Raw genomic sequence first — 22,245 nt, 5'->3', positions numbered from 1 at the left:
TAGTTAGGTGGGTTAGGAAAATTGAGTGTAATTATTAGATGAAGATGAAGATGGCAGTAATGTACCATGTTGGATGCAAACTGCCTCTAACAAAGAAGAAGCCTGCTCTTTTTTTTTTTTTTTTAACACACACACACACACACACACACACACGCTTACTGTTTTATTTATTTATTTTATTTTTAATATATTTTTATTTTTGTAACACACACACACGCTTACCGTTTTATTTATTTATTTTATTTAAATTTTTAATATATATATATATTTTAACACAAACACATACGCTTTGATTACTTTACGCTTTAATTACTTGTTTAATGAAATGTATGGGGTTGATTGTTCTTATGTAGTTTGTATGATGCTTTGGCAATATTGTTGTTACACATTCATGCCAATAAAGCTAATTTGAATTGAATTGAATTGTGGCCAATCACCGCCGTCTGTCCTCAGAGGCGGGGCGAGCTGCTTTCTTCATTTCCTGCCGTTCAGCTTAATTTAGCTCGATACAGGCATGGGAGCTGTTACAGATGGTATGTCACTTTTTTTAATAGATTACCCTTCTCTGGAAAAAGCAATGAGTAGAAATGTGTGCCGAAGCTCCGAAGTATCCATATGTAACCAGCCATACTGTCAGAAACGAAGCAGTTTCACATGTAGAGGCAGCCTTTAGCAACAGCTAATAAACAGCAGCCATGTTAGCTAGCTAACTGTTAGTTTAGCGGCTCTTGAATTTACCTGCTGTATCTGAAAGGCTGTTTGATTCCCGCTTTCGCCCCTGTTTTAGATGAAGTTATTCGGAAACGTCTACTTATTGACGGGGACGGAGCTGGTGATGACCGCCGAATAAATGTACTGCTGAAAAGTTTCACCAAATGGTGCAACTCGCCTGGGAACCCGGAGGAAGGGTAAGTGTGTGAGCTCTGCAGACCCAAGCCTTGGACTTAAGTAACGAATTTCTATAAAGGTGAAGAAATAGCTTTTAGTCACCGTCTTGAAACTGTGTTCAGGTTAACCTATCAGAGGATGCTGGGCACACTGGCCCAGTGTGAATTTTCCATGGGGAAGACGTTGATGGTTTATGACATGAATCTTCGGGAAATGGAGAATTATGAGAAAATCTACACTAACATAGGTAAGAAATAGGGATTTTCTTACACTGATTTTGCATACAACCCTGGCTCCCAAAGATTTAAGTATGCACACACGTTGTTGACAATTCATGGTCTGCTTATTATTATATAACTGAAATACTCTTGTTTTGGCATGTCATATTTTCTGTGTGTTAACCAGAAGAACAGGGTATGCAGCAATGTGTGTGTTTGTGTTACAAAATAATCACCACCATGTCCACATTGCAGAACAAAACATCACATCTGCACATGAGAAGATAGCCGAATGCAAAAAAGAGATTCAGAGGGCAAAGAGAATACGTAAAAATCGCCAAGGTAAGAATATTTTCAGTACTCCTGCTCCAGATTGATTTAGGCAAGATTTACTACTTGTGTTTTTATATGATAAAGTAGACCAATGGCAAAATCAATACATTCAACTGTTTAACATGGTGCTGAAACTGTTAATCAATCAATCTGCAGATAATTGTCAACTATTTTGGCAGTGAATTGATAAAGGACAAATTCTTTATCAATACAAACGTTTTATTAACAAAATGACTGAGTAATTGACCAAAGGATATATCGTCATATTAATCAATACTAAAAATCTTAAATTGTTGACATGGTTTGAGCACAGTTAAGTTTGTGTAGCATAGGTTATTACATTTTATTTTGTATACAACTGCAATCTCGCATATTGTCTTTATACAAATGATAAGTCGTAAGAAGGATTTGTGGAATTTTACAATTCAAACAGTGGACACAATATTTTACCTGCAGCCGTTTTTAGCAGTAATAGCAGATGGATAGTGGACACATTTCAAAATGGAAATGTCCAAATTAAATTTAGGTCGTTGATGCCAGAATAGCGTGTCAAATGTCATGATGTAAAAATATTTGGTGTTAGTTTGAATTTCTGCTCTTTGCACATTTTCACTTCTTTTCTTTCGTTCCAGAGTACGATGCTTTAGCTAAGGTTATTGAGCAACACCCAGACCGACATGAAACACTAAAGTAAGCCAGCCCTTTTTGTTTTATCCAAATATTAAGTGTTTAGTTAGTTGTTATTAAGCTGCTTCATTTGTTAGGGCAGTTTTGACTTTCATGATAATGAGATTATGGGCTTAATTTTGATTTGATCTCTTGCAGGCAGTTGGAGGCGCTTGACAAAGAACTCCAGCAACTCTCTCACATCAAGGAGAATGTAGATGCAAAGGTAAAGTCACATTTATCGTCTCTTTCTTCTAACCTATAATGACTTTGATCATTAGAAATGTATTTATTTAATTTCCTTTTGTCCCATGCAGTTGGAGTTGAGAAAGAAGCAGTTCCATGTGCTACTCAGTACCATACAGGAACTACAGCAGACACTTGAGAGTGAGTAAACAAGGACATTTTGGTTGCTGTATTTTGCATTGTTCGTACTTTCCGATGTCCCGGTGTCACGTTCTTCATTCTTAATAGCTGTTTATCTGTTTACACTGTTCGAAATACACCAAATGTTGATACATTATATAGACAAAAGTTCTGGGACACCAAAACGTTACACTTACTGGAGCTTTTATGACATCCAATGCTAAATCCATTGGCATTAATATGTATATAACACTATTTTGGGAAGGCTTTCTACAAGATTTGTGAGGTCAGACACTGATGTTGGACGAGAGGACCTGTGGCCTGAACTACGAAGCGAGGTAACTGGCTTATCCAGGTAACTTCAGGAGTAACTTCGTGATGTCGGGTGTAACTTCCCGATTAACCCGTACTACGAAAGGTGGATAGGTGTTAACCGAGGTCTGTTGCCATGGCAATTTACGCTGCATCTCTAAACTGCTCCGAGCAAGTTTTGTTCATGGTTAACTCGAGGTTACTCTGCATGTGGACAACATACCTCATCTGTACTCTGTGTTAATGATGAGAAGTAGGATATTAATACACACCACTTCATAACATGTTTAGATTTCATCCTGATTTGTTCCACTGTGGTTGCAATGAAGTTCTGAACGCAACAGCATTACGTTCAGACAGCGAGCCCTGCAGCCTCTATGATTTTAAAGAGGAATCTTAATAAACGGGATAGATTCTTAGATGTAGCCCGTCTGTAAGGCTAGTCTATAATTTAATTCTCCTAAGTTTTTTCACATATTTAGATAAAAAATGGGGAGCCAGGGTGAGGGTTAATAACTGAGAAAATAAACTCTTAGATGAAAGTGTGAAATTTACAAGAAGAAAAATCATAAATTCCCTGAAATTAATGTCATAAAAAAAATCTAAAATCACTTCGGTGTTTTCTTCTGAATACACCCAATCTAAGGCAAAGTCTGTAAGGTGTAAGGACCTTATGTGCACCTTTTTACATCTTAATTATATTACACATAAAAGAAGAGCCCATAAAATAGCCTACATAATAGAGATTTGAACTACAATAAGAACACTGAAGATTTACTCAATGCGATGCCAACAAGCCGCCCTGGCTTTGTTGTCCGCCACGATATTAGATTTAGCCGTTAACTTGTCTTTACATTCATAAATTCCTGACACTACCAATGTGCATTCCTCTGGAGAAATACGGAGCATGCGTTGTTGCGAAAAAACTCTGCCTGCAGGGCCGAACACACCCCTTTTCTGCGGACGCGCACCAACTCCAATTAAGTTAATTAAGCTAACATCTTATCCACCTTCGTAGTACTGTTTAACTCCAGTGTAGGCAGTCAGAGTTTGCCTGATAACCCCGAGTTAACTCTGAGTAGGTTGACCTCCCTTCGTAGTACAGGCCACTGGCCTGCAATCTCTGTTTTGGTTTATCCCAAAGGCGTTCGATATACTTCTGTGCAGGCCAGTCAAGTTCTTCCACTCCAAACTCATCCAACCATGTCTTTGTGGACCTTGCACTGTGCTCTGGGGCACAGTCATGCAGGAACAGGAAAGGGCCTTCCCCAAACTGTTCCCACAAAGTTAGAAGCATAGAATTTTCCAAAATGTCTTGGTAAGCTGGGGTCTTAACATTTCCCTCAAAACAACCCCATAGCGCTATCCCTCCTCCACCAAACAGTTGTGCAGGTAACGTTCTCCTGGCTTTCGCAAAACCCAAACTCGTCCATCAGACTACCAGAAAGAGAAGCGTGATTCATCAGTCCACAGAACAGGATTTCACTGCACCAGAGTCTAGTGGCAGTGTGCTTTTCACCACTCCATCCGAAGCTTGGTGATATAAGGCTTGCATGCAGCTGCTCGGCCATGGAAACCCATTCCTTGAAGCTGTTTTTGTGCTGATGTTAATGCCATAGGAGGTCTGGAACTCTGCAGTTTATTGAGTCAGCGGAGTGAGGCGACTTTTACACACACTATGTGCTTCAGCACACTGTAACTTTACAGGGTCTGCCACATGGCTGAGTTGCTGTGGTTCCTAAACACTTTTCCATAATGCCGCTTACAGTTGATTGTGGAATATCTAGGAGGGAAGACATTTCACAAACAAACTTGTCACAACGGTGGTATCTTGTTACAGTACCACACTTGAATTCAGTGAGCTCTTTAGAACAACCCTTTCTTTCACAAATGTTTGTAAAGGCAGACTGCGTGGCTAGGTGTTTGCCTTTATGCGCTCCAATACTTTTGTCCAAACAGTGTATGTTTCATCCACGTTTCATTTCAAGCTAAGATTAAGTAGAGGTACCTACACAGTGTTCAAATAACACTACGTTTTTTTGTGAGAGCCCTATTTTCCAGGGGTGGGAGGGTGCCATAAACATGCAAATAATGTACACCATTGCAATGTTTGTTTTAATCGCTCTCCGCCTATAAACAATAAAAATGGCAACACACAGTGGACGGGCAATGGTTTGTGTTACTTTGTTAAACAGAGAGAGAGTGTGTGTGTGTGTGTGTGTGTGGTATCACAAGACAATTATGAACATGACCACAGCCTTAAATGTTGGTCTTATGGAAAACATTTTTATCTTTCCTAGATGATGAGAAATCAGACATCGATGACAACAGTCAGGAGAGCCCTGCAGAGAATGGAGAATGAACATGTAGAGGTCTTGAGTGAGATAAATGAAGTGAACTGTTTTTTAATGATTTTGTTTTCTGTCCAAGAAGACTATTTGTATGTATTTTTGAATAAAGTTGACTTGCCCACATCTGTCTTGTTAATTTTATTTTTCCCAAATTGTGGATTTTCAGGTGTATATCCGTATGACTTTTGTTTTCCTCACCTCCATGTATTTGCCATAATTATCAGAGGACAGATCAAAGCGTATGCAGGAGCGATACAACAGACTGATATAAAACAAGTAGAATTTATCAATGGAGAGAAAAGCAGTAATTATTAGTTGTCAGAAAAATAAATTCTATAAATCCTTCGTTGACAGATTACGAAACTGGAAGTCAGGACCAAATCAATGTTGTATTTACATGACTGATGCAGATCCTTATTGAAGGACGAGAGTTTATGTACTTGGTTAGAATATCTGTAGTAAGATTTTTGTAATTAAGGATTACATTACAGCTGTGTGTTCCTTTGTATAACCAATTCCTATGTTAAATCACAAGGGGGAGTTAAAGTACAGTTTTATACTGATAATTGTGCACTCTTGAGCAAGTTTGATGTACAAAGTTTACCTCATCGTCCACGAATCCAACAGCTAGAGAACGGGAACCAGGCAGCTACAATAAGACAAATTAGGAAAAGTGTGGTTTAATGGATTTTTGAGTCTACATTGATATCTAGAGATGTATTTATAGAAACAGATCTCAGCCTGGCTTACACGATTGTGGAGTAGTAGTAGTTCACTTTAAAGTCAGTAAATGTTCATGTCGAATATGTAACTTTTTAGCGGGAAACCTGTAAAAGCACGTTGGAGTAATGCCATTAAACAACACAAGGCCAAATCCTTTATTTAAACAAATACATTGTAAAATTGCATTTGCTACATATTGCAGTACATTTAAAACAACTCCCCATGCGCTGACATCTGTTCTGACTTAGCTGACTTATCTTAAGTAAATGTGTCCATTCTACAATGGACACAGTAAAACATACAACACAATAGTATAACAATCCTACGACAATTGTTCTGTGTTTGTCAAATAAAAAAGAGGTGCTGTTACGCCTTGACCTCCTCTAGAACTCGACCAGGTATGCGCGGGCCTTCATGAGGCGTGTGAGGCGATTCTGCAAAGCAGCCCTCTTGCTGCCAATGTCGGAGTCCTCCTTCAGCAAGAACTCCATATTCTCCTTGTCCTGAAGCACCTGCAGCATCTCCCTCTGCAGCTGGATGGCGGACTCCTGCAATATCTGGTAGCGGATCACCAGCGGGATCTGGTCAGCCAGACGTTGGCTGGCAATCTGAAGGAGGGAAAAGGAAGAAAAAAGTTTGACAGACGAGGGCAGTTTGTGAAAAACTGAACCTCGCTGAATCATCCTTCTAAATTAAAACTTACTTTGTAGTATGATTTGAGGTGCAACATGAGCTCCTGAAGTGTTGCATAATTATCCCTTCTGTGCACAACATGAAATGGTGCTTTATGGGTCTTTGTCTGTCGTGTGTCTTCGTCCTCCTCCTCCTCTTTCTTGCGGTCGCTCAAACTGCTGCTGTAGGTCCTGTCCTGAGAGTAAACAAGCAGCTCCATCTTGAACTGGGTTCTTAGCATGGATTCAGCAGTGGACTGTTTTTCTTGCTTAATGGCTTCGATCTTTGCCTAGAAAATAAGATTCTGGTCAGTCTGAAGCCCTGTGTAAAACATGATGCAAATTCAATTTCAACTGATGATCAAATTATTCAATATCAAACTCTTAGAAGATGGCTACCTTGGCTGTTTTCACGAGGTTAGGAAATCCAGTGAAGCTACTTTGGGCCAGCTGGATGAACACCTTCCTCACAGCATCTGGAGGAAACAGAAATGGAACAAGATCCAGCAGCTTGATTCCCACTTCCTTCACTTCACAAAAGGTTGTATGATAATACGGGAAAGCGTGAGCAATACTGAAGACAAATCGGTCTATATTCAATAATATACCTCCTATATCCTTGAGTCTCTTGACGGCTGGTTCTTCCAGCTGTTTGACCTGCTCCTTGACCATGACCTCAAAGGTCTTGTAGTTGATGAAGCCTGGCAGTTCTCTTCCACGGTACATCTCTTCATAGCCCTCCACCTCTTTCTCAATCTTCTTGTTAACTGCAACACACAAACATAGGCTTCAGAGTCCTGCTGATGGACAGCTGTAGACCCGATCAAAACGACACACTCACAGTTTTCTCCTGAGCGGTCCAGGTGGGCATTCCACTTCCCGAACTCTCTTCTGAGTGTAGAAAAGACGTTGAGCCTGTCTCCACACTTGAGTTCCTCTCCCGCAGTCAGGCTGATTGCATCCTGAGTGAATGCTGTCACTTTCTGCAGTGCAGATATAACAGCAGAAACAGTTGTTTGCAGGTGTTTTATGGTTATTTAACAAACATTTAAAGAGAAATTCATACTGGTGAATGATTGTCTGCAAGTAAACATTATGTAGAGTTGGGGAGCTCACATCAATGAGGAAGACAAGTCTCTCAGCTGTATCCAATGGGGGTCCATTGCCATATCTCTCCAGCTCTGCATGGGTCTGTGCTAGCTTCTCCTCTATCTGCTCTTCCAGTCGAGGCAGGGATCTCTGCAAATCACACAGGGGGTCAAAACTTAGGTGACAAATCAAAATGTATACAGTAAATTGTGAGGATTTAGGAATTTGTTAACTTCACCTCAATGTGATGCACCAGCTCGAGTGTGAGCTTCTCAGCCAGTTTAGGAACAGTTGCCTGACCATCATGGTAGAGAGTGCTACAGCAAGAATAAAAAGCTGAGTACATTTCATAAAACATGGAAATATGCAAACCAGAGCAGTGACAATTTCACCATGAAAATATTCGTCAAAATATCCAAAAATAATTAACTTACTGGAAATATGCATGGTCTTTGAAGAAGGCTGCCTCTCTTTCTGTTGCTTCAGTAAGAGACACCTTCTCTGTGATCTCCTGCTGACCCCTGCACTTGACGATCATGTAGCCCTTCTTCAGGTGGATGACCTCATTGTGGACAATTTCAACCACCGTCTCTTCTGTGCCTTTGTCCACCAGATCAGGCTTTGTCAAGATACCTGAGAGACAGAAGGACAAACAGTGAACTATCTAAAAGGGAAGTAACTTGTAGCCAAGGGGCCCTTTCCTAATGTCACCTCTACTTACCCAAAGTCCTCTCTCCATCAGGATCCACCCGCTGGGCCATGTTCAAAGCCTCTGTGGTCGCTATGTCCACATTGCACGGAACGACCACCAAGCTGATGGTTTCTTGCTTTGTGATGAACGTCTGGATCAGCCTCTTTATCTGAAAGTATTCATTCATATTGTACATGAAGTTATAAGTTGTACAGCTATCAATAAAAGTATGTTCTATTCACACAAGGAGTGAATAAGGCCCTGTGAGGCTGTAAAAGCATGAAAGTCTTCAGAGACCTGCATGGCAGTCTTATTGGATTTTTGGCCTGAGGGTCTTACTAGTGGAAAAGTCAATGTGGGACATTATTCAATTTGGTGTTGTGTAGAGGTGGGAAACACAGGACCCAGGTCTTCTGTTTGTTGATTTCTATCCTGATTTATCTGGATAATCCACAGATCTCACTGTCAGTACGTTTCCTTGGAAAAACCAAAGAAATGATCCCTATGAAAACTTGTTGACAGTCTGTTTTGCGGACACTGAACTAGCATACCTGATCCCCGATGTTCTCTGGTTGTCCTTTTACAGCCACTCTGGCGATGCCGGGCAGGTCAATGAGCGTCAGGTCTGGAACATCAGGAGAGGCGATCTCCAGACTGATGAGGTCATCACTGATCCCCACCCCGACCCCAGCCATTTTATCCTGACCTGGAGAGAGAGGACATGACGTATGATGATTACAAAGGATGGAAGTGCTGATTACAGAAACCCAAAACATTTCAGTAGCTTCATCAACACTTGGCTTTTGCTTGTGACATACTGTACCTTCTCTAATCTTTTTCTCCACCTCTGTAGGGTCTTCTATCTCTTCCTCATAGTTCTGGTAGCTTATCTTTCCGTACCACTCCTCTCCTTCTTTCTTTCTCTTCATCTTCAGTTCCAGAGGACATCTTGTCACGATTCCTGAATTACAAAACAGTGTGTGACAAGAGAGGGGGAAAATATCAAAATGAAATCGAGTACTTGGTGAAATTATGCAAAGCAGTAGTGTATCTCAGATAATGCAGATATCATCTCCATAAAAGTGGGATCAATATTACGTCTTTGAAATACCCGTCCAAGCATAATAAATATGCTTACACCAATTTCAATATTTTCCTGGGAAAATTCATGACTCAAATGTAAACAGAGACATTTACATTACACCTGAGGCCTGTACCACGAAGGTGGTTCACTTCTTACCGGGGTAGATCTCCATGGTAAGAGATCAACTCTGTGAAAACGCCGCCTACTGACCAATCAGCTCTCTTGGAAAATGACATCACCATCTGTAGGAAATCCCACAGACTGTTTTAGCCTATAGGCTGCTTTATGTTTGCAGCCGTGATGTGGAGAAACTCTTGACTATAGCGATATAATCCAAAGAGACTGATTAAAAGCCTTAAGCTTTTGTTGCCCACAGATTTTTACAGTAGGCTTACAGCAGGAAAAGTCTACTTGCTGCTTTGAAATGTGTTTAATATTTTTTATTTGCTCCCAGTCCTTTTCACACAGCCTGACGCAGCCGTTAAAATAAATGGGTTTTATTTTTCTTATGTGAAGCTGAATATTATGTAGGGATATTGAAATAGCATACTAAATTTTAATATGAACGTAGGCTCTCATTTTTGAAGTAACGACAAGTTTTTGAAGTTCAGTGCCCGAGTCTTTTAATGTGGAAACGCCGACACACAGCCGAGCTGAAAGAATAAGGCTGATATTTTCAGCTCAAATAACACTTTAAATCAACGCAATTTAATATACTACGCCTGTTTATTTAGGCATTTACACAGTCTGCGATTGTCTCCCTGCATGTGTCAGATGCAGGCGTGTTACTGTCGTATTTCTGTAGTGTTACAGTTTAATCCTCGTTCATCAAATATGACGCTCTGCTGACAGTGGACTTGTTCATGTCTGTGATTGGTCATCTGCTGCTAACACCTCCTCTTTTATGTGAACGCGCTCACGGCTGAATTGGGAAACCCTGGGTTGATTTACCGAGTTGATAACCAGCTTCGTGGTACCGCTTATCCCGATCGCGATTGTTAGGGTTAGTTAAACCAGATAACGAAAACATATCATGGGTATGTTGAACTCGCTTCGTGGTACGGCCCCCAGGTTGTGGAATCCATCTTATGATGCACATGGACACATCGCTGTGATGTTTCCTGGAGTCATCGTGTGTCTCCCCCAGGAAACATCACTTTATTTATTAAGTTAAAAGGTGCATTTCCTCTGGAGAGTCAACGTAGCCTATCTGTTCTGCCCTGTCAAGAGGATGTTTACATTAAGTTTTTTGTCATTGCAATTGTTGTACATATGAAGTATCCACATTTAAAGAAAGGCTTTTCTTATCATACAACTGTCAGAATCCCCCTGCATTGACATCTGTATGTGAGTGACAGTGTTTGGATTTTAATTCTCAGTTTATATGGATGCTGAATGCTTGTTGTGTTTTGGTCTGTCTGGTTGTGTTCTCTCTCATGCTTCCTCTCCCTCTTTCTCTCGCTCCTCCCTCCTGGCAGCAGTGTTATGAGTGTGCCGCTGCTCTCGCGGTTGCCACCTTGACACACCTGCACATTCCTGCCTTACTTAAGGAAAACCCTGAGATCAAATGACCGGCAGATGGATGATTCTTGTACGATTCATGACTACCTGAACCAGATTTTGAGCAACCTGCTTTTTTGCTAACCATAGTCTTTACATGCTTGCTCGGTATCCCCAGCCTGCTCAAATCTGGACCCTGGTCTCTGACCTCTTCAGCCAGCCCCAACCCTTGCACGATTCCCTGTATTGTTTAATAAATCACCTTTAATCTTACATGTTTCTCTGCTTTTGGGTTTGAACGTGATATCTGACACTTTTCTTTCCATGCCTAATTGAACCCCGAAGCCTGCCAGTTGGCACATTGTCCTCCTGCTGTAAAACCAGCCATGTAGGTTTTGGTGGTCCATGTTGATAAAGGTGTTGCTCACAGTGATGAAACATTTAAAAATAGAAATGTGTCTTTCCAGAAACAAACAGTTTCCAGAAACAAGCAGTTTGTTAATTTCAGTTTGCTTTGGAACTAATTTGTGTCAAAGAAATATTTAGTCCCGATGAAAGCTGTTGACAGCATCAAATTACACAAAGTGAGAACCAGGAAGAAGGTCCGCCCCTTATTCAGTGAGTTCAGGTTGTTCCCATCTTATCATAGATAAAACCTACAAAGGTGCAGGACTTATAGATTTAGCTTACCTTATTTTACCATGTCTGCTGAATTGCCAACGATAACACGTTCGCCAAAACATCTTCATTAGGCACTAATGTGTCAGAGCGGTGTGTTTTTCAGAACGTTATGGTTCTTCTCCCCCATGGCCAAAATGCAACTTTAAATATTAGGCTATCTGATATTGATGGTCTTGTGTTTTACTTTTCTAAACATACAACTTTGGATGTTGTAGCCTTGGTAGTAGTCTATCCATTCCCCGAGGAGCCTATTTATACAGCAGCTAAACAGGTTATTTTCTCTCAGTGACTGCAACTTACCACTCCCTCTTGGCAGAGCCACCCCTGACAGCGCCTCCAGCACGGAGCTCTTCCCCGAGCTCTGGTCTCCAATCACGGCGATAGCAGGCAGAGCCAAGTCCTTCTCCACACCCAGAGAGCGAAGAGAGTCAATGAGGTCAATGCAGGGACGCACCTTCTCCTCGTACTGTTGGTTCAGAGAGTTCATGATGATGCCTTCTTTTATTCTGTAAAGAAATTGTGTTTCTAGAGCAATAAAACCGCTGAAATGATTTTTTTTCTCGTGTCCAGTTTAGCTACAGCTGCTTGCACACCGAATCTCGGTTGAGTGTGTGGCAAATGGAAACTGCGGTAGGATGCTTCAGTGATGGAGCAGAAAAGAAACTGAAAGTTAAGTTAGGTTTGGTTTCCTTGTCTTTCACTGTTAGGTTGAGGTCCCGACACTATTGTCATCAAGTAAGGTAGAAGACTGGAAACCTTTTCCTTTTTACCTCCTGGACAGGGATCAGTCATTTACCTCTTCATTTAACACAACATCTTGTGTTTAGCCTATTTGGTGCCACGTGCAGAGAGAGTTGTTCTTTAAATGGTAGGCTATAATAATGAATTAAATATTAGCATGTGTATTTGCATCCCAACTTCATTTAATGCTTGTTGCAGCAACCACCTTTTCCTCAAATAAAATTCACTTTATTGTCAGTAAACAGGGGAAATGGAAACTGTGAAGAGCGTTGTATGGCCTATAGGAAACTGAATGAATAAAGAATCATAAGGTTTTGTTTTCCTGGTAGTTCTCTGTGTTTACAACGCAAAGGTACAGATGCTTCAAGTATCCTCTTTCATAAATCATCATCACTCTACGTTGTGTTTTATTCCTGCCAATTTTACGTGTCATGTAAACATGAAAAGTGCAAAGCTGGAAACAACAGTATAGTGGTCATGTTGATTTCCACAGAAAACAAATATGAGGCATCATTTGTAATTAACACAAACACCTTAGCATTAGCAAAAAGTAAAAATAAAAAAAGTAGAGTGGGACCTAACTACAGTCAGGTTTATGTGCCCTTAACGATTGTCGCATAAAGTCATAAAGTATTTGTCACCAAACTTGTGTCATTACCTTCTCATCCCTGAGCAACAATTTACTTTAAAAAACCTTTAAAAACCCACAAATGTAAATAATCTGCATGATGAAGGCAGTATGTATTCAAGACACCCATTAAAAAATCAAACAGTAGCATTGACTATAGGCTACAAGAAGTGTCCAGTGTATCAGTTTTATTTCAGAGGACAAATCACCGATATATGCATCACCTATAATGTATACATTACAATCTCTGACACAGTTCTACAGTTCTGTACTAACATGTGATCTTGTCCAACTGACAGTTAACATCCACTTTGGATCTTATTTCTTGCATGTCATTCATGTAGTAAGAAAAGTGAATGGAAAATCTGTTCAACATTCAAACATTCAAACATGACCAAAAAATGTAATGAGACATCCAAATGAATCCCATAATGTAACAAGACTGTCTGTATTTTACTTAAAAAAAAAAAGATTATTTCAAAAACATAAAACTGCAAAAAAAAAAAGGCTAGTTTATTTGTATAGCACATTTCAACAACAAGGTAATTCAAAGTGCTTTACATAAAACATAAAAGCAACAGGGAAATATAAAAAAGTTTAAAAGCAACATAGGGAAATTGAAAAAAATACACATTAAAATATAATAAAAGTTACAGTGCAGTGTACAATCAGGGTTAAAAGAGTAAAATGAAAAATAAAAACAGGATGAGGGGTTGAGCAAATAATTGAGTTACAATTATTTTGAAAAGAGAATAAACTTATAAATAAACTTAATCTACTCTCTCTAGCTAGTCTGTAGTCAGGTCCAAAGCAATCTTTGGGTCCACTGAAACTCCAAAAACCCTCAGACACTACTGAGAAACCAGGAAATGTCTGTCCGCAGGCCACTTTGATCCAGTTATACTCTGGACCCACCTGCGCGTTTACAGGTGGACAGAGGGTCCTGCAAATCACTCAGGTGCGAGATTTAAGACCACTTCCTTCACGCTGTTCAATCTCACTCTCATTATCTTTTCACTCAATTACCAACTCATTTCTCACCGTGTAAATATTTAATTAAAAGCAATGGTAAAGAGCTAAAAACAAAGAAAAAGAAAACAGGACAGTAAAAGTTACAGTGCAGTGCACATTATCAATCTACTAGTTAAAGGCAGTGGTAAAAAGAAAAATCTTAAATATTTAATTAAAAGGAATGGTAAAATAAAAACTCTTCAGTCTTAATTTAAAAGAACTGACAGTTTCAGCAGGCCATGCACAGTGAGCTGTGTGAGTTTGGGGAGGAGGACCGCTGGGATGACACAACACCAATCTCTCGAAGGATTTCATGACCTCAGATGTCAGGGTGACAGGGCCTTGAGTCATTTAATCCTGTGATATGACATGTGAGGGTTTCTCTGGGGACCGGGATTATTGTGGAGCGCTTGAAGCAGGAGGAGATTTCACACAGCTCCACTGATCTGTTGAAGATCTGTGTGAAGATGGGGGATAGCCAGTCAGCACAGGCTTTCAGACAAAAGGGTCACACGCGTGCTGGGCCTTGTGCCTTCCTGATCTTTTGTCTCTGTGCCGGTGGGGGGTCAGGTGAGAGGCTGGCAGGGCTTGGGAGAGCGCAACATCGAGGTCGCCATCCGCAGCGCCATTTTGTTGTTTCAGTTGTGTTGTGTTGAAGTTGTATATGTTCATGCTGAATTCAGTCAGCAGAATGCGTGCTTTTGACAGGCGCTTGAGGCGACTCTGAAGGTGGATTCTCTTGGTTCTTATGCCAGAGTCCTCTTGAAGTAGGGACTCCGTTTTTTCCTTGTCCTGAAGCATCTGCAGCATCTCCCTCTGCAGCTGGACAGCAGACTCCTGCAACATCTGGTAGCGGATCACAAGCGGGATCTGGTCAGCTAGACGCTGGCCAGCAATCTGTGGTTTGGAGAGGAGAAAGTAGGGGTCTAATGTAAACCAACTATCTGTATGTAAATGTCACAAAAATATCTTTATTTGTTTTACACGGGAAGTTGTTAGAAATGTTCTACTCTGCTTCATTTTCTTCATTAAATATAAACATTTATACTCCATATATATCTATGCTGTCAACACAATAGTAGAATATTTATACTATGAACCTGACTTTTGCTACGAGCAGTTCCTGTTTGTACTGTACAGACAGCAATCTGATGGATTACTCTGACAGTGAAGAACATGTCTGAATCAGATGATTATGATCTGATTGATGAAGTCATGAGGTGATTTCTAATAGATTATTGGGCTTGATATAAAGAGTAAATTCAGCTGATCACGACCGAGTTAGGAGGAGAAAAATCAGTTTTACTTTTGTGGTCAATTGTGTCAAGCGTGGCAGAGGATGATTATTTCTGCTAAAATTTGTTTGGTTTTCATATCTGTTTAGGGTGCATTATCTGTGCATATCTGGATAATGTGTTCATATTCGGCCACACCCAAGGAGAAAGATGGTGTTCTAGATTTTGACATTTTTGGGTAGCACTCAATAATGTCTGTCCTTAGTAAAGTCATCGTCACTTCGTAGAACAATAAATAATTACTTCTAAATCGTAGTGTCTTAAAAAAAATATACAGAGCATTTCTGCAAATTGACTTTTAATCTTGAACATATTTTTAATATATCTTGAATAATTCAGAATAAATTAATACAGAGTTAACAGTTTATAGGAGCTCATTCTTTGATGGGTACATATACTGTATGGGTTCATGATTGACAACATGCTCATCAATATAGAAGATAGATATAAAAAATGGCTTTAGGAAGAAATATTCTTGATTTATACATAAAACATTAAGATTTCATCTATCTAGTCTATACATGATTAGGATGTCATTGATCAACCATAGATAAGCTATTAATTACTAGGTAAACTAATTAGAATTTGTGAAGGATTATCATTTTAAAGTGTTGTCTTTGGAGAGGTCATCGGGTTGGCATTTTATGACTATCCATCAAATTACACTACTTATTCAAAATGATAAAACTACAATTCTTTCCCACCTTTATACTGTATCTAAAATGTGTGTGATGTATTGTAAAATGCACGTAATGTAAATGACACGTACTTGGTAGTAGGATTTAAGGTGTTTGATCATCTCTTTCAGGGTGGCCCCGCTGTCATTATTGCTGTCAGTGCTGCTGATGCTTTTCTTCACTAATGGAGCCACGAAGACAGACACTGTCGCACATTCCTGTTCATTTTCCCTCTTCCGCTTTCCTAACTTCTTGCTGTATGTGCTGTCCTGAGTGTAAACAATCATCTCCATCTTAAACTGAGTCCTCAGCATGGACTCTGCTGCAATCTCCCTCTCCTTTCTGATGGCTTCAATCTTCATCTAAAGGACATAAACGTTAGTCTGTAAATATTCAACAATGTTTAGTCACATACTGTAGCACTGGACAATTAAAATGGTACCTGAGCTGTTCTGATGAGGTTAGGAAATCCAACTAAGCTGCTCTGCGCCAACTTAAACAGCTCTGTCCTCACAATTTCTATAAAAGAAAACACAAATCTTTAACATCTTGACGGTATTACATTCAGATGGCAGGTGATTATTGGAGCATCATGATAAGACATGCCTGCCACTTCCTTGAGTTTCAGGACAGCAGGCCCTTCCAGCCTTTTGATCTGCTCCTTGACCATGTCCTCGAAGGTCTTGTAGTTGATGAAGCCCGGCAGTTCTCTTCCACGGTACTTTCGTTCATACTGAGTCACCTCCCTCTCAATATTCCAGTTGACTGTAATAGGGATGGATTCGTGAAAGAAAAAGCAGACATAAAGTAGGTCCAGTAGTAGTAGTAACCATTACAGCAATCTGGGGCAAAACTTTGAATTTGCATATTAAAATTCAAATGTAAAATAGGTTGCATTTTTCATAGCGGGAAGGAAAACTTATTAGGTTACAGTTTTGAAGCACGGAAGAAACGGCAAACATTAAACGTGTTGCTTAAGTTGTTATTGCACTTACATGTTACTCCAGAATTGTCTATGACAGCTTTCCATTCCGCAAACTCTTTTCTGAGTATGGAAAAGATATTGAGTCTTTCTCCAAATTTGACGTCCTCCCCTGTGCTGAGGTTGACAGCGTCCTTTGTAAACGCTGTCACTCTCTAAAATAAAACAGGTTCAGATAAAAGAAGAGGGCAAATGTGTTTTTTCATAAGCTCAAATGACTTTGGTTACACTTTTGATTATGAGGTGCAGTGTTCCTTAAGTGTAAAACGTGCCAGCTAGTAAACCCACATCAATGAGGAAACCGAGTCTTTCAGTTGCATCAATTGGGGGTCCAGTGCCACAACTGTCCAGGTCTGCCTGAGTCTTTAATAATTTCTTCTCTATCTGCTCTTCCAGCCGAGGCAGAGATGTCTACAAATCACACAGGGGTCAAACCTTAAACACCTGAAGTGGACAGAGTAATCTGTAGTGAACTGTTAAGCACTAAGAAGTATTCACCTTGATGTGATTCACAAGCTCAAGGGTGAGTTTTTCTGCCAGTTTAGGAACAGTAGCGTGGCCTTCATCGTAGAGAATTCTACAGCAGACATAAAAGGTTACTGAGTGCATGCTGCACAATCTGTCAAATTGCAAAGACTGAACTTACTGGAAATATGCATGCTCTTTGAAGAAGGCTGCCTCTCTTTCTGTGGCTTCAGTAAGAGACACCTTCTCTGTGATCTCCTGCTGACCCCTGCACTTGACGATCATGTAGCCCTTCTTCAGGTGGATGACCTCATTGTGGACAATTTCAACCATCGTCTGTTCTGTGCCTTTGTCCACCAGATCAGGCTTGGTCAAGATACCTAAGAAAGAGAAGGACAAACAGATAGTGAACTATCTAAAAGGAAAGCAACTTGTAGCCAAGTGGCCCTTTCCTATAGGCAACTCTGCTTACCCAAAGTCCTCTCTCCATCAGGATCCACCCGCTGGGCCATGTTCAAAGCCTCTGTGGTCGCTATGTCCACGTTGCATGGGACAACTACCAAACTGATGGTTTCTTGTTTTTTGATGAACTTCTCGATCAGTCTCTTTATCTGAAAGTATTCATTCATATTATATCAAGTATAAAGTTATAAACTGCACAACGTCTCAAATCACTATTGTGTTTGTGGCGGTTTTAATCAAATAATGAACAAATGCACTGAAAGGGAAATGGTACTATTCACACAAGTAGGCTATGTGGTAATATTTCACCACTCTTAGTACAAAAAACTAGTGATGGGCAACGATTAAAAATTTTAATCGTAATTAATTCGCTATGTTACTGTGGTTTTATATGAGTGATAGAGACGTTTTTGCACTTATTTATTGTTCAAAGAGTTTCTTGCTAACTGAAAAGATATGTATGCTAGCAGCCGGAGCACCTTATGGCTTCACCATGTCCGAGTCTCGCCATATCCAAGTGTTTACTTTGTCTTTGGTGTAAGCTAGCTATTGTTACGTCCACATATTTGTGTTATAAGAATTATGTGCATATTTATCACTATAAGGGCTTAGTTCATGTCATGGCTGAGATGATGAATAATTTTGTTTAAAGTACATTTCATTTGAGCGTTATGTGAGAACTCAGTTAAAAAAGAGTATTAAAATGTCATGTGATAACTTTGGTTAAAACAATTTACATTTCACATGGTAATTTAGTTAAAAATATAATTTAGAATGCATTAAGAAGATACTCATGGTGACTGTGGCCGGAGTGGAGTGGAGTGCATGAATCTTGAATAGATGTATGTTTTTTTGTACACATTGTTTAAAAAGGCATTCAATACAGACGAGTGAAGGCAAGAGCTGCGTGTGTATGTTCTTTCATGCTTCTCCCATTACTTTCCCCCTTTTTATAGGCACAACAAAAACAATTTACCATCAGAGTCCAGAGCCACGATCATAACATCATAATGGGCAACTTCTGAGCAACCGGTTTTTTTTTCTCATGGTATCAGCAGAAACATTTTTCTTTTGTCAGGGAGCAGCAAACAGTCTATGTTCAGTAGCAAGTGTCCCTGTTACAATGAGTTCAAAGTTGTTACAAAGTGTTCTCCACATGCACACGCCCACTGCCGAAGTTGAACTGTCTTCAACTTTTTGTACGCAACGCGGAGCACAAATCATTGAAATAAAGACTGATCCTCGCTATTTGTGAGTTTCCAGAATCTATTACTGTTAGGGTCAATCCTAGCTCCCCCAAGCTGCATGTCGAAGTGTCATTGGGCAAGATACTGAACCATGAATTGCCCCTGGCGGCTGTTCTGCCAGTGTATGAATGTGTGTGAATGTTAGTTTCTGTTTGAGCACTGATGCAGATGTAGTGTAAAAGCGCTTTGAGTGGTCGAAAAGACTAGGAAGGCGCTATAGCATTTACATTTACAAATACGTTATGTTCATACAAAGTACATGCATAACTTTGGATAAGATGTTCTTCTCTGTTGTTAAAATACCTATCACTATGCTCATTGTTCCTAATTGATCAATGCTAAACCATTTGCTTAATATACATGGATGTATTGTTGTTTCATTAGTCTGATATGTTCAGATTCAAAACTTCAGAATTACCAAATTGGAAATACGCTGGCTAACCACATCTAATAAAATCTGCTACTGACAGCTATTGTTTCATCCAGAAACATTGGTCATCAGCTAGAAATGACAAGCAAGCGTTTGTCTATCAAACAGTAACACTCAAATAGTTGTCAAAATATTTCACTCCAGACTAAAGTATTGAGTGCTGAACAACCATACCTGCTCTCCAATGTTCTCTGGTTGTCCCTTCACAGCCACCCTCGCGATGCCGGGCAGGTCAATGAGCGTCAGGTCTGGAACATTAGGAGAGGCGATCTCCAGACTGATGAGGTCATCACTGATCCCACACCCTTTCCCGGCCATTTTGTCCTGAGCTGGAGAGAGAGAGGACATGATGTATGATGATTACAAAGCTTCAAAAAAGTGCTGATCACAGAAAAGCAGCTTCAAATCTTTAACCTCCTTCGATGCTTGGCTTTTGTTAGTGACATTTAAAAATTCATTGTACCGTCTCTAATCTGTTTCTCCACATCTGCAGGGTCTTGTATCTCTTCTTCATAGTCTCGGTACCTTATCCTTCCGTGCCACTCCTCTCCTTGTTTCTCTCTCTTCATCTTCAGTTCGAGAGGACATCTTGTCACGATGCCTGAATGAATGAAGAGTGAATGATCAGGTCAAAGTGAAATCCAGTGTGTTTGGTGAAAAGTTGGGTCTCAGGGACAGGTTGGTCAGGAGGAACTTTGAAAAATCTCCCACACACTATCTCACTTGCAGCTGGTATATTCATTATTAACATTTCTGTCTACATGACTTTCATCAGGTGTATGATCTATTTAATTCTACTCTAGCCTATATACTTAGTCAGTAAAAGAGCTTAATTATTGGGCCTTTCAATATAGGCTATTATTATGCCAGGCAATAAGTTATGTTTTATTTATTAATTCTTAATTATTTAGTTATGTTAATTTGGTGGGCAGTTAAGCCAGGAGTAAAGGAAACGTTTCAGGTGTTTTTAAAGGATCTCATTAAAATGCCAGACAGTGCATTTCTGAATATGTGTGACGTTTTGTCACGCATGAACGATTAGCCTACATATAGCCTACCATTATCAGTGTAGAATATTTGAACCTGTGGAAGGTAATCCATTACTTGCTCCTTCCTTCAAAACACGTCCCTAAAGTTGTTTGGTCAAAGGCAAAGGGTGTTTTGTAAATGACTTACCACTCCCTCTTGGCAGAGCCACCCCTGACAGCGCCTCCAGCACGGAGCTCTTCCCCGAGCTCTGGTCTCCAATCACGGCGATAGCAGGCAGAGCCAAGTCCTTCTCCACACCCAGAGAGCGAAGAGAGTCAATGAGGTCAATGCAGGGACGCACCTTCTCCTCGTACTGTTGGTTCAGAGAGTTCATGATGATGCCTTCTTTTATTCTGTAAAGAAATTGTGTTTCTAGAGCAATAAAACCGCTGAAATGATTTTTTTTCTCGTGTCCAGTTTAGCTACAGCTGCTTGCACACCGAATCTCGGTTGAGTGTGTGGCAAATGGAAACTGCGGTAGGATGCTTCAGTGATGGAGCAGAAAAGAAAGTGAAAGTTAAGTTAGGTTTGGTTTCCTTGTCTTTCACTGTTAGGTTGAGGTCCCGACACTCTTGTCATCAAGTAAGGTAGAAGACTGGAAACTTTTTCCTTTTTACCTCCTGGACAGGGATCAGTCATTTACCTCTTCATTTAACACAACATCTTGTGTTTAGCCTATTTGGTGCCACGTGCAGAGAGAGTTATTAGGCTAATGTTTGGGCAAAATAATATAGCCTATAGCCTATATAAAAAAAAAACCTTTGTGCAGTCTGCCTCATCATTCAGCAGCCTCAGCCCACCACAGCGTCTTTAGTTTGTTAAACACTTGAAGTGTTCTTAATTTAAAAAGAAACTTTTTAAACTGTCAAATTCTTTAAATGGTATGCTATATTAATTAAATAAATATTAGCATGTGTATTTGCATCCCAACTTCATTTAATGCTTGTTGCAGCAACCACCTTTTCCTCAAATAAAATTCACTTTATTTTCAGTAAACAGGGGAAATGGAAACTGTGAAGAGCGTTAAATGGCCTATAGGAAACTGAATGAATAAAGAATCATAAGGTTTTGTTTTCCTGGTAGTTCTCTGTGTTTACAACGCAAAGGTACAGACGCTTCATGCATCCTCTTTCATAAAAAAATGGGGCTGTGACTCCATTGGTGGACAGGGGGCGCAGTAGATATTATTACGTCACACTTCGGGCTTTGCTTCTGGGTCAAACAGAAACAGTCTCTTCATCATCACTCTACGTTGTGTTTTATTCCTGCCAATTTTACGTGTCATGTAAGGTACAGATGCTTCATGTATCCTCTTTCATAAAAAAAGGGGCGGTGACTCCCAGAGAGCGTAGAGAGTAGCCTACTGTTGGTTCAGAGAGTTCATGATGATGACCTCTTATATCCAGTAAAGAAATTGTATTTAAAAAGGAATAAAACGGTGGGATAAAAGTCCTGTTCACTGAAATTAATTTTGCTTGTGTCGAGTGTTTTACAACAGCTGCTTGCACGCAGATACCGGTTCAGTTTCAGATGCAAACTGCTGCAGACTACTTCCGCAATTTAGTCAGGTTTTGTTTCTTTGTAGGCTACTGTCACTGAATGCCGCACATAAGGTTTCTATTTGCATCTTATCTGTGCAGCCATCTTCACTTTCGAATTTCTCATGAAAGGTCCTTTACCTCATATTTACCTCATATATCTGAAG

The 22,245-nt window shown here is 40.0% G+C and overlaps 2 protein-coding genes across 2 annotated transcripts; one reads left to right on the top strand and one right to left on the bottom strand.

Annotated features, from left to right (window-relative positions):
* Positions 1–444: 444 nt before the first annotated feature.
* On the top strand, positions 445–5,257 carry thoc7 (THO complex 7). The gene is made up of 8 exons (XM_038696489.1): positions 445–533; positions 788–908; positions 1,011–1,135; positions 1,362–1,448; positions 2,072–2,129; positions 2,265–2,331; positions 2,423–2,492; positions 5,084–5,257. Exons 1-8 carry the CDS (start codon positions 515–517, stop codon positions 5,143–5,145), a joined length of 609 nt encoding a protein of 202 aa, XP_038552417.1. The 5' UTR covers positions 445–514; the 3' UTR covers positions 5,146–5,257.
* A 731-nt stretch (positions 5,258–5,988) lies between these two features.
* LOC119885892 lies at positions 5,989–21,017 on the bottom strand. Its single transcript, XM_038696208.1, has 24 exons — positions 20,688–21,017; positions 19,975–20,112; positions 19,686–19,840; positions 17,845–17,983; positions 17,554–17,752; positions 17,406–17,484; positions 17,196–17,318; positions 16,921–17,062; positions 16,532–16,690; positions 16,368–16,444; positions 16,018–16,287; positions 14,451–14,850; positions 11,874–12,143; positions 9,132–9,269; positions 8,860–9,014; positions 8,339–8,477; positions 8,052–8,250; positions 7,856–7,934; positions 7,645–7,767; positions 7,370–7,511; positions 7,137–7,295; positions 6,928–7,004; positions 6,561–6,818; positions 5,989–6,465 (listed from the first exon to the last, which is right to left on the bottom strand). Exons 1-24 carry the CDS (start codon positions 20,872–20,874, stop codon positions 6,241–6,243), a joined length of 4,032 nt encoding a protein of 1,343 aa, XP_038552136.1. The 5' UTR covers positions 20,875–21,017; the 3' UTR covers positions 5,989–6,240.
* Between the last annotated feature and the right edge of the window lie 1,228 nt (positions 21,018–22,245).

This window comes from Micropterus salmoides, unplaced genomic scaffold (genome assembly GCF_014851395.1).
Source record: "Micropterus salmoides isolate LMB-PRFRI ecotype aquatic unplaced genomic scaffold, ASM1485139v1 Ms_hic_scaffold_4, whole genome shotgun sequence".
Taxonomy (NCBI): Eukaryota; Metazoa; Chordata; class Actinopteri; order Centrarchiformes; family Centrarchidae; genus Micropterus; species Micropterus salmoides.
The sequence above is the reverse complement of the archived record's forward strand: the minus strand, read 5'-3'. Positions and strand labels throughout refer to the sequence as shown.

What these genes read in the sequence shown, in the direction of transcription:
- thoc7 (XM_038696489.1), top strand. An exon ending in CCTGGGAACCCGGAGGAAGG is followed by an intron (nt 909 to 1,010) that starts GTAAGTGTGTGA and finishes AACTGTGTTCAG; the next exon opens with GTTAACCTATCAGAGGATGC. An exon ending in AATACGTAAAAATCGCCAAG is followed by an intron (nt 1,449 to 2,071) that starts GTAAGAATATTT and finishes CTTTCGTTCCAG; the next exon opens with AGTACGATGCTTTAGCTAAG.
- LOC119885892 (XM_038696208.1), bottom strand. Translation starts at nt 20,874, where the DNA reads ATGAACTCTCTGAACCAACAGTACGAGGAGAAGGTGCGTCCCTGCATT. An exon ending in CAGAGAACATCGGGGATCAG is followed by an intron (nt 8,478 to 8,859) that starts GTATGCTAGTTC and finishes GAATACTTTCAG; the next exon opens with ATAAAGAGGCTGATCCAGAC. An exon ending in AGCTGGTGCATCACATTGAG is followed by an intron (nt 7,768 to 7,855) that starts GTGAAGTTAACA and finishes TGTGATTTGCAG; the next exon opens with AGATCCCTGCCTCGACTGGA.